The sequence below is a fragment of the Aspergillus karnatakaensis genome (assembly GCF_047715665.1).
Source record: "Aspergillus karnatakaensis strain CBS 102800 unplaced genomic scaffold BJY04scaffold_41, whole genome shotgun sequence".
Classification (NCBI taxonomy): domain Eukaryota; kingdom Fungi; phylum Ascomycota; class Eurotiomycetes; order Eurotiales; family Aspergillaceae; genus Aspergillus; species Aspergillus karnatakaensis.
The window spans coordinates 95,004-105,986 of NW_027395753.1; the positions used below are offsets into that span (position 1 = coordinate 95,004).

The 10,983-nt window shown below is 51.1% G+C and overlaps 5 protein-coding genes across 5 annotated transcripts; all 5 read left to right on the top strand.

Moving 5' to 3' along the window:
* Positions 1–57: 57 nt before the first annotated feature.
* BJY04DRAFT_229502 (cytochrome P450) lies at positions 58–2,011 on the top strand (the record flags this gene model as incomplete). The annotated part of the gene is made up of 3 exons (XM_073719079.1): positions 58–123; positions 182–1,318; positions 1,376–2,011. The coding sequence occupies 3 exons, from the start codon at positions 58–60 to the stop codon at positions 1,724–1,726; spliced, it is 1,554 nt and encodes a 517-aa protein (XP_073568791.1). The 3' UTR covers positions 1,727–2,011.
* Positions 2,012–2,402: 391 nt separating this feature from the next.
* On the top strand, positions 2,403–5,849 carry vtc4 (putative vacuolar transporter chaperone (Vtc4)). The gene is made up of 5 exons (XM_073712075.1): positions 2,403–2,810; positions 2,876–3,335; positions 3,399–3,644; positions 3,692–5,000; positions 5,050–5,849. Exons 1-5 carry the CDS (start codon positions 2,806–2,808, stop codon positions 5,460–5,462), a joined length of 2,433 nt encoding a protein of 810 aa, XP_073568792.1. The 5' UTR covers positions 2,403–2,805; the 3' UTR covers positions 5,463–5,849.
* A 534-nt stretch (positions 5,850–6,383) lies between these two features.
* On the top strand, positions 6,384–6,900 carry BJY04DRAFT_220572 (uncharacterized protein; the record flags this gene model as incomplete). Its single annotated transcript, XM_073716903.1, has 2 exons — positions 6,384–6,568; positions 6,627–6,900. The coding sequence occupies 2 exons, from the start codon at positions 6,384–6,386 to the stop codon at positions 6,898–6,900; spliced, it is 459 nt and encodes a 152-aa protein (XP_073568793.1).
* Positions 6,901–7,945: 1,045 nt separating this feature from the next.
* BJY04DRAFT_220573 (uncharacterized protein) lies at positions 7,946–8,767 on the top strand (the record flags this gene model as incomplete). The annotated part of the gene is made up of 1 exon (XM_073716904.1): positions 7,946–8,767. One exon carries the CDS (start codon positions 7,946–7,948, stop codon positions 8,765–8,767), a length of 822 nt encoding a protein of 273 aa, XP_073568794.1.
* Positions 8,768–9,612: 845 nt separating this feature from the next.
* BJY04DRAFT_194520 (SGNH/GDSL hydrolase family protein) lies at positions 9,613–10,920 on the top strand. The gene is made up of 5 exons (XM_073712076.1): positions 9,613–9,886; positions 9,948–9,987; positions 10,053–10,131; positions 10,192–10,588; positions 10,661–10,920. The coding sequence occupies exons 1-5, from the start codon at positions 9,766–9,768 to the stop codon at positions 10,792–10,794; spliced, it is 771 nt and encodes a 256-aa protein (XP_073568795.1). The 5' UTR covers positions 9,613–9,765; the 3' UTR covers positions 10,795–10,920.
* The last annotated feature ends 63 nt before the right edge of the window (positions 10,921–10,983 follow it).

Sequence of the window (10,983 nt, forward strand, 5' to 3'; positions counted from 1 at the left end):
CTTATATCTCACCTGCTTACGCTTTCAGCGGCCAGCTGGAGTATCAAACCAGTGACCATGCAGGTGATAGTCAGCTTATTATCCTCCAGCCTCTGGATAACAGCATGTCTCGTCATCCTCACCGTAAGCCCCCTACCTACAGCAGTAACTCTCCAAGCCCACAATCTCACCCCCAAGCCAGTATCATCTCCTCACAACAGTCTACAACCTCTACTTCCACCCGCTATCCAACATCCCCGGCCCTCGATCGTGGGCTGCATCCCGCCTCCCATTCATCTATGCCTTGGTTAGCGGCACCATCATCCACGACATCCAAGCTCTACATGAGCGTTACGGCCCCATTATCCGCATCGCCCCCAATGAAGTCACATTCGCGCATCCAGATGCCTACGCCGATATCTTTCAGCCTCGTCCCGAGCACGGCCAGCAGCAGTTCCTCAAGGATCCTCTCTGGTGGGCTCGTCAGCCCGGCCATCCGGATTCGCTGCTAAGCGTGATAAGTCCCGAAAAACACGCAGTTATGCGCCGGGTTCTGAGTAAGGGCTTCACGGCCCGCGCGCTAAGGGAGCAGGAGGTGTTTATTCAGAAATATGTGAATCTGCTTGTTGCACAGCTGCAGGATCTCGTCCTGGAAAGTGAGAGTAAGATTAAGAGGAAGGGTAAAAGCGCACAAGTCAACATGACCCCCTGGTTTAACTATACGACCTTTGACATCTTCGGCGATCTAGGCTTCGGCGAGCCCTTTGACTGCCTGCAGCACTCGCGGTACCATTCCTGGATTGCGTTGCTGTTTGACAGTGTCAAGGCGGCCGGGTTTGTGATTTCCACGCGGTACTATCCGCTGCTTGAGTTTGTGTTGCTGAGGTGTGTTCCTGCTTCGATGAGGAAGGTTCAGCGTGACCACTATCAGCAGATTGTGGATAAGGTGGATCGGAGGTTGGGATGGGAGGTGCAGCGGCCTGATTTGATGTCTCATGTTATTGGCGAGGAGGGCGAGCTGGGACTTGATATCGGGGAGCTGTATGCTACGTTTATGATTTTGACCACGGCGGGGAGTGAGACGACAGCGACGGCATTGACGGGGACGATGAACTATCTGGTCAACTATAACCGGGGGAGTCTCCGGCGGCTGGAGGAGGAGATTCGGGGGGCGTTTACAAGTCTGGAAAGCATTACGCTGGATGCGCTGCGTGATCTGCCTTTTCTAAATGCGGTTATTCATGAGGGGTTGAGGCTTTGTCCGCCTGTGCCGTGGGTGCTTCCTCGAATTGTTCCGGAGGGAGGTAGTAGGATATGTGGCAGATGGATACCTGGTGGTGTAAGTCATACCGATGAGGTCTATCTTCCACCTATCCCAACTGACCAAGTAAATCAGACCCCGGTCTCAATCCAAGCATATACCCTCAATCGCTCCCCAACGCTCTTCCACCGCTCCACCTGCTTCCTCCCAGAACGCTGGCTCACGTCTTCAACGTCCGACTCAACCTCCTGTTTCTCCAACGACCAGCGGCACGTTGTCCAACCCTTCACTATCGGACCCCGGGCATGTCTTGGTGAGCGCCTCGCCTGGGCTGAAATGCGGCTGATACTCGTGAAGCTGGTCTGGATGTTCGATTTTGAGCCGATAGATGGGGAGAAAGTCAGGTGGGAGGATTTGCGCACGTATTTGCTAGTTGAGAGGAGGCAGGTTCGTGTGGGCGTTAGTCTACGGAGTGGAATAATGTAGAGTGTAGCGCTATCGTCTGTTTGGTTTCGAGGTTGACGTTGAGGGTCGGGATACTTGAAGCGGTATCAATCATTTTTACGACCTACGACCGAGGTTTTGAGAACAGGTAAGTATTCCGTACAGTGAATCTAGGCTATTATTTAGCTGTACTTCGGTGTACTACTTGCAGTAAATTTTTTAACATTCTTAAGTCTACTGAGTACGGCAGCTGCCGTTCTTCAACGCCGTTGGGCACTACATTCCCGGACCTCCATGAATCATGCATGATGAGGCGTTAACTAATAGGATCGAGTCATTTTTATAGAGTAATGCATACTGATAGCGCGTCTGGCCACACCGAAAAGAGTCTGGCGTGGAGAGATGCATACTTCAGCAGCAGGAGCATGCTCGATTGATTGGTTCACAATGCTTCTCAAAGACGCTCTCTGCCGTCTGGAAAAGGGCTCCGAAAAGGCCGAAACTGATAAGCTCCATACTACTGCCCGTCTCCGAGGAGAGCGGCACAGCCATCACGTCCATCTGACGCTGCGAGGCGAAGATCGAGCAGCCAAGAATACCAAGAAACCGGATTCAGAACAATGGATCGAGAGGCCAAGACGATGGGTTTTCTGCCCTGCCGCAACGATCAGAGCCTTCAGTAGTTGGAGGCTGGGTCCTGGGACACGGACTCACAGAGTCGAGGGACGCAGGCCAGATTTATGGCAGAAAATCCAAAGGCAGCGGTTGGTGGGCACGGCACGTGCCCGGAGAGCAGCCGGCGCTAGGTCAACTCCATCTGAGCTGGAGCTCCAGACTGCAATCCAGAGTCTCCGCGACCGACACTAACAGAGTGACATTCACAACCCCCGCCACTGGTGGCCAAGCCAATCGCTCCCTCGAGGCAATTGATTCCTTCAGCCTTCTCCTACGTACTCTCTTTTTCTCCCTTGCATGATTTTTCCTCTCTCACATCCTCCTCTCCCATTCCATCCTCCGGCACGTTCTCAATTGCCGATCTATCTGCTGCAACCCCCAGTCTACGCCCCAATTAGTTCGTTCTTTTGGGCGCTGTTGCTGCAAGTTGCTATAGGTCGCCCATCATGAGGTAAGGCGGACATAGCTACCCCTGCCAATTCTCCGATCCAATGACACTAACCTCCCCTTGCTCAGGTTCGGCGAGCGTCTCCGCTCGTCCATGATCAAAGAGTACTACTGGTACTATATCAACTATGAGGGTCTGAAGAAGGCTCTCAAGACCGGCTACGTTACCGAACCCACCCCCAACAACACGAAGCCCGATCGGAAGGCATGGACGGAGGATGATGAGAGGCACTTCGTGAGTCTGTTGGAGAGCGAACTGGACAAGGTCTTCAACTTCCAGAAGCTCAAGAGCGAGGAGATTGTCCGTCGGATACAAGAGAGCAACACAGATGTCGATGACGTTGTCTCGCGTCTGAACAACTCCAATGAGGCCCGCAACAGCGGGCGCTCGAGCAGTAACCCTCCGTCGGACGAGGAGTTCCTTATGCTCGAGCAGGTGCTCAGTGACATCATTGCCGATGTCCACGACCTCGCGAAGTTCACGCAGTTGAACTACACTGGTTTCCAGAAGATCATCAAGAAGCACGACGTATGCGCTCCTATCAGTTAGTCGCAACGCGCATTGGAGACTGTTGGGCTAACAATTGCCTAGAAACAAACTCAATGGCACCTCAAGCCCGTCTTCGCTGCCCGGCTCAATGCCAAGCCCTTCTTCAAGGATAACTACGATGCGTTCGTAGTCAAGCTATCGAAGCTTTACGACCTCGTTCGAACTAAGGGAAACCCAGTCAAGGGAGATTCCTCGGCTGGCGGCAATCAACAGAACTTCGTTCGCCAAACCACGAAATACTGGGTGCACCCCGACAACATCACAGAGCTGAAGTTGATTATCCTCAAGGTATTACGAGGTCTTTCACATACAATGCTTCTGCTGACATCATATAGCACCTTCCAGTTCTCGTTTTCAACCCTAGCAAGGAATTCGAGGAAGAAGACTCCGCCATCTCTTCTATCTACTATGACAACACTGACACATGGGAGCTGTACCAAGGGCGTCTGAAGAAAACGGAAGGTGCCGAGGCTATCCGACTGCGGTGGTATGGTGGTATGGGCAGCGACCAAATCTTCGTCGAGCGGAAAACCCACCGCGAAGATTGGACTGGAGAGAAGTCTGTAAAGGCACGCTTCTCCCTCAAGGAGAAGTATGTGAACGATTATTTGGCTGGTACATTGACGGTCGATAAGATTTTCGAAAAGATGCGCAAGGAGAAGAAGAAGAGCGAGGCTGAGATCGCCGACCTCGAACAGCTGGCCCGTGAAATTCAATACCGTGTCATCTCGCGAAGCCTGGTCCCGGTCACTAGGTCCTTCTATCACCGAACTGCCTTCCAGCTTCCCGGAGACGCTAGAGTCCGTATCTCGCTCGACACTGAGCTCGCTATGACCCGAGAGGATAACCTTGATGGGCGCAGAAGATCGGGTAACAACTGGCGCAGAATGGACATTGGAGTTGACTGGCCATTCAATCAGTTGCCGCCTGAGGACGTTGAGCGGTTTCCTTACGCCGTTCTTGAAGTCAAACTTCAAACACAAGCCGGCCAAGAGCCGCCGAAGTGGATTCGCGACCTGACGGCAAGCCACTTGGTGGAAGCAGTGCCCAAATACAGTAAATTTATTCACGGAACTGCAACTCTCTTCCCTGACAGGATTAACTTGCTGCCTTTCTGGATGCCGCAAATGGATGTTGATATTCGCAAGCCCGCGACACGTCATTTTGGCATCACGCGCCCAATGACAAGCACCTCGCTATCCGCGAACGAGACACCGGAAGATGATGAATCAGACGATGACGTACTCGATGAAGAACACGACGGCAGAAACGGTAGGCCGCGGGAAGGTTATACCCGAGCCCAGGACGATGACCTGTTTGAGCATGACGGAAACTCGCTGGATATCGAGGAGCGCATTGCTTCTGAACACCTCCTTGGAAATGATGACTATCCGATTTATGACTCGGATGAAGAGTCAGTTGATTCGGACGAGCTGGAAGAGGCTCGACGGGTTGGTGGCTGGTACTACTACCAGCAATTAGCCAAGTATTATGGTCACCGCACCAAGACAGGGACGGTCAACTTGCTCAAGGCGCTCATACCCAGGCCCATGCCTACGCACATGCCAGAGCCTACCCAGAATGGCATCGCCGTTATTGGAAACAAGCGAACTGTCAAAAGGTTTATGGCTCCTAAGGGCAAGCGTAAGTTGCCTGTCTCATGTTCATACGTATACATCTCTAACTTTTATAGGTATCCACGTTCCTGTCCGCGTCGAACCTAAAGTCTACTTTGCCGCCGAGCGAACATTCCTCTCCTGGCTCGAATTCTCCATCCTGCTAGGCACCATCGCCGCCACCCTCCTCAACTTCGGGGACGATTACACTACATTCGCCTGCTCATGGGCATTCACCGTGCTCGCCGCTGTTGCCCTTGTCTACAGTCTCGTCTTGTACGTCTGGCGCGTCGATAAAATTCGCAAACGACGAGACGTGAAGCGAGTCTACTACGAGAAGTGGGGACCCACAGTACTTGGTGTTGGTCTTGTTGTTATCATGTTGACCAACTTCATCGTCCGCGCTCGCCAAGCTGGGTTTACACGGAAGGACGGCCATCCCGGTAACCCTGGAAATGGGACTGTTCCTGGTGGCCGTGATGATCTATGATGTATGATTAAAGCATGCCTTGATTGCTCTAGCCTGTACCTGTGTTGTGCTTGATACTTGCTGTTTGCATGCTTGGTATATTTATGTTGTGATGTGGTAAAGCGTCTTGTTTTTGTGAAAGTTTTGTATGGCCTGATTCTTTTGTGCCATCTTACTTAAGGTGAAATTGGTCAGAGGAAGTGGCACTGGCTTGTACAAAAGTTGTATTCATAGCCTTTTTCTTATACCTTTTTGCGTTGCTTGTGAGGACGAAGGTCATGATTCTATTGATATGGGGAAGATACCTCAAGAAACAATATTTCATATCAGGTAGTTTTCATCGACTCTAATCCGGGCTCCTTGGCATTTTGAGAAACGGGAATATGATCGTGTACCGTGGGTCGTGGCTTTTGAACATTGCATTAAGTAGCCAACGAATCAAGTGTTGACTCCCGGAAGTATATTTTTATGTGGTAACTTGGTAATTCCCAGGGGGTGTAGTTCAGCGTAGGTACAAAAAGGCCAGCGTGGGTAAAAAATGTACCCTAATTTTGGCCGCCGTAATATAATGGTTTACACTGGACTCGACCTAACTCACTCACCTCTTTCCAAGCCCCATCTCTACTTCACCTACATTAACGCGAAGACTCGTTAAAAGCGCGTCCGCTTGATCTTCCGCCGCCATGGCTATCCCCACCTGCAGCTGGCAGAGACGACCCAAATAGGGCAACCGCCACCCTCGCTCCTTCCCTTCCAGGTTGTCCCTCGCTCCTTCCAACCCTTGTAAGAAAAAAGAGGGCTCGAGTCGACGTGCTCTGCCACGTTCAACTTGATAACCATCATAGACGAGATTATCTTCCATCACCAGTCTACCCACTCTCTCTTCAGTCTATTCAAAATAACATTTGTTCGCGCCTTACAGTCTTCTTCCTGCTTCACAAAATGATCGGGCCGGCTGAGAGAATGTCGCGCCCTACCTTCGCTAAACGGATCCAAGACATCAGTCTATCGGATCTCTCGGATGACTCGGACGATGATGATGAGGTCCTTGCGTCGAGTCCAGGCTCTCAGCTGGAGCTGAGTAGAGTGCCACACCGCTGGAATGAGTTCCGGGGGGACAAGTGCGGGTAAGTGAGCCGGGTAGTTGCTATCCTCTTCGTATCGGAAACTGACAAAGTCATCTAGACTAGCATCCTCCGATGCCGTCATCTACCCTCATATTGAGAATTTCGTTGCTATGGTGATACGCACCGCAAGACTCATCAACTGTCCATTCTGGGAAGATCAAGGAGCCGACACCGGTACACCACGGCCCACTGGGCTCAGCCTTCGATATGTCAAGCAGATTCTGAAGACCCTCATCCTGATTATCAAAGTCCGCCATGACGACTGGTCCACTGTGTGGACGGAGACGAACAAGCTACGACTCGACCAGCTTTTAGAGAAACGGGTACGATAGGGAAAACTTACGAAATCGTACAAAAGCAATCGGTTTTCTGTCTCATCAGTCGTGGTGCATGAGATTCTGCGCATTTGTTGGTGTCAAGTATCCCAATTCGGGACTCCGTCAGTCGACAAAGCGCTGGTAAGCACGCTCGTCCTCACTATACTGACGGCCACGGCTGCTCGTATCGGGGACGTTGCTCTCAGTAGAGGCTACGCACAGCATCAGAGCCTAAGGTGGGCAGATGTGTCTATCAAGCTGGGAGCAGGTTCGACTTCGATCATAGACATGTCGCTTGTCTTGAAGTTACGATTTGTGAAAGGTGACAAGGATATTGGGGGGAAAGACCACGAAATCCATTTCAACGCCCTAAAAAGTCCCGCCCACAACCTCCTCTGTCCTGTTTGGATGCTCCTCGTCCTGGCTCTCCGATTCGGACAGTTGGAGCCTTCTTGAAGCGGCAGTCGATCGTGCAACCCATCATCCCCGAAGGTTAATTCGATTCAAAGATACTAGTCTGCCAGTCTTTTGTCGTATCTCTACCGGCACCGGACACCACCCACTCTTGACAGAGCCCTTAACGGGCAAATGCTTCAATCAACACCTGGCTGATCTCTCGAGGAGGGTTGGTCTTACCGAACACATCACATGCCATTCCATCTGACGTGGAGCTGCGAGGGAGACATACCACATTCCTGCAGGGTCTGGAGCACCTGCATCCATTGATGCAGCCCAACGTCTCCTTGGCCATACCGGACGAAACCAGACGTACTGGTACATTGGATCTGATCAGCGCGATCTCTACACGCCTCATGTCGAAAACAAGCATGGCTACAGTAGTACTATAGACCCACATATCGCACCTCTCTTGTCCTAGACTCCAAGCAGAACCACGTCTGCTACTCTCTCTGAGTATATGGATGTGAATGGACTTGATTCGACGGACCGAGCAGCGAGAACAGTGGCATCGAGCAGAAAGATCGCGGAAGACCTTGTCAATTGGCGAGCCCAGCAGATAGATAACTTGATGAATGGCGATGATGGAGGTTCCGAGGAGACTATGCCCGCACCCTTCCCAACTAAACCTTTTACAGATGGCTCGGGCGCCTGGTTCTGGCCTTCTGCTGAAGACGAGGCAGACCCCTCTGACTATAGTAATTCCGCTCTCGTTGTTGACGGTGATGGAAGGGCTACTTATCCCACCCTGACGGACCAGCAGCGACCAGAGGACTTTGTTACCTTCATGTCAACCTTCAACGCCATCAGTGTGTGGCGTCTATCCGACATCGAACAATATCCTTCATCCTTTACACGAAACACGCCTACTCCTTTCAAGCGGACTTGTAGCCGCTGCAACTGGTCATGTTACAAGATGTCAAAAATCAAAGAGCATACCGCAACCTGTTCTCCGACTACACCCTCTCCGACGCGTATCACATGCCGAGAAGACTGTGGAGCTGACTTTCTTGATGCAGCTTCTGAAGAAAGCCACTTCAGAAAAACTCACAGCTACAGAACTCGCATCTGCATTGTAAGCCCTGGTAGTTTGGAGTTTAATGAGGATGCGTCCTGGACTGCACACGAACGGAAATACCACAAACAGGCAACACTCAGATGCCCAGCACTTGCCTCCACCTGTCTCATACCAAACTTTCTGTTCAAATACAAGTTCAGTTTCAGAACGCACCTGACGAGAGCCCACAAGATGAGTACAGATGAAGCAGATAAGGCTATCGCAGCTCTTACCCCGCCGAAAGCCACGCCAGTCACAAAATGCCCAGATTGCGGAAAGGCATTCGACCGTCTTGGACAAAGAGCATGTGGAGAGCTGCGTAAACATCTTCAGACTCGCCACAGCAAGACGTCGAAGAGGCGCTGTTAATCGTCCCATCACATTCGAGACGATCGAAGAATTGGCAACATAAGATCGACTAGGTCATCGGACCATCATCCTCTCCTGCAAGCTGTTCTTCAGACCGACATATCTTCATCCCAGCTTCTTCAATCTTCCATTGACCAGACGATGATTTGTTGCTTTTTCTTGCATTGAACATTTCGATCGAACGTTTCCTGGCAGATTTCTTTATGGTTATGACCATATACCCTTGACTGTATCTACATAGAAGCCGAGAACAAAACAGCTAGTAATGCCATGTTGTTTCCGAGTCTTCAGACCACTAGGAGTAGATGGCAGTCAAGCCGACCACGCTATGAGATGGAATAAAAACGCTGAGTGGGAATCCTGCTGTACAAGAGTAAGTGCCGACCCCAAACTAAGGGCTCCCTCCTGCCTCCCGGCTGCTCGCCGCGCGGTTCATGGATGCAGACGAGAGCATCGGCAGGATATGTAGGGACAATACTCTTGTCCCCGACGGAGCAGACCTTGAAAGGAATGAGTTGGACGGGAAGATAAGCGTCGGGAGAATAAGCATAATTAGCCGAAATGTTACCATGACGAGTTATGGTGGGGTGATACAGAAAATACTACATAGGATTTTATACGATTGACGTGGTTTAAAACTTGCTCATGTACTGCTCAAGATGCATTAGGTACCATCTCGAGCAGTATGTATAAAGAATGATGTATAGAGTCGATCCCATCGCCAAACGAGTTGAAGGTGGGATGGTGAGATCAGACCCGAAGCTTATGTGAATTTTAGCGTGGAGACCCCCAGTAGGTATCCACGAGGACCGAGGTTTATCCACCTATGATTAACCTACGCTTGCCATGAGGAAAGTTTATAATAGACTCTCCATCCCAGGATTTATCTCAGGAACATTTCAACACGAACGTGCTCGGCTGCCTTCTGTACTGACCTTGAAATACTCCTGTATAGGAAACGGTTTATTCTATAGGCGCCTGACTGCTCCGTACTCACAATGTCATCCACCGAAGAAGACGGCAAGCCCTACGATCAGTTCATCCTCTTTGGGGACTCGATCACGCAAATGTCGTCGAATCAGGAGCAGGGATTTGGGTTTCAGCCTGCGTTGCAGGATGGTGAGTTTCTTTGCTCTCCCATGCTCTTTACTGTGATAGATGGATGTTGACCGAGTGACAGCGTACTCGCGGGTTCTAGACGTGATTAACCGCGGCTTTGGGTGCGTGCTTGCACTCTCCTGCCTAATTTGAACAGACGAATGGTCAACTAACTCCTGTCCGGCAGCGGGTATACAACCGCACACGCCGTGAAAGTGTTCCCCAAGTTCTTCCCCTCGCCAGAGAGGGCTACCGTTCGATTTCTGGTACACACCACCTAACATAATTCCATACTTGAAATGCGAGACATTGCTGATGCAGACTAGACAATCTGGTTCGGCGCCAATGACGCCTCCCTGCTAGAGTCTAACAACGGGCAACACGTCCCGTTGGAAACCTACAAGAAGAACTTAGCGTGGATCATCCAGCACCCCGCGACAGTTGCCCAGCAGCCACGGATTCTTCTCATCACGCCGACCCCAGTGAACGAGTACCAGATTGAGGATTTTGACAATTCCAAGGGGAACAACTACCCCACGCGCACGAATGCCGGTGCGAAGGCGTATGCGGAAGCTGCCAGGGAGGTTGGCGACGCGCTGAATGTTCCTGTTGTTGATCTCTGGGGGGCTTTTATGGGGGCTGTTGGGTGGAGAGAGGGGGAGGAGCTTGTTGGGTCGAGGAAGGTGCCGAATGATGAGAGGTTTGCGGGGTTGTTTACTGATGGTGAGTTTCTTTTGTTTTGACTGCAAAGTGGTGTCCGGTATTAGTGGATGAAGATGAGGCTGACTGTTGAAGGTCTGCATTTGACGGCTGCTGGGTATCGAATTGTGTTTGACGAAATTGTCAAAGCTATTCAGACGAATTGGCCTGATCAAGCACCTGGCGCGCGGCCGCAGGTGTTCCCGGCGTGGATGGAGGCTCCGAAATGATCAGGCGAGAGTTTGTAGAAGCTAGTCAGATGAAGTCACCGTAGATCTGAGTAGACGATTTCAAGAAAGCGATATAAATAGACAGGATCTGCAATATTTGTATCCTCTGGAAATAGCATCATAAGCGGTCTCGAATGGAATGGAATGTAGAGAGTGCCAAGGCTTGTGATGTAGGTAGTGTCTCCGATG

Coding starts and splice junctions, on each gene's coding strand:
- vtc4 (XM_073712075.1), top strand. Junction 3,336..3,398: donor AGATCATCAAGAAGCACGAC/GTATGCGCTCCT, acceptor ACAATTGCCTAG/AAACAAACTCAATGGCACCT. Junction 3,645..3,691: donor TGAAGTTGATTATCCTCAAG/GTATTACGAGGT, acceptor GACATCATATAG/CACCTTCCAGTTCTCGTTTT.
- BJY04DRAFT_194520 (XM_073712076.1), top strand. CDS start 9,766: ATGTCATCCACCGAAGAAGACGGCAAGCCCTACGATCAGTTCATCCTC. Junction 9,887..9,947: donor TCAGCCTGCGTTGCAGGATG/GTGAGTTTCTTT, acceptor ACCGAGTGACAG/CGTACTCGCGGGTTCTAGAC. Junction 10,589..10,660: donor TGCGGGGTTGTTTACTGATG/GTGAGTTTCTTT, acceptor TGACTGTTGAAG/GTCTGCATTTGACGGCTGCT.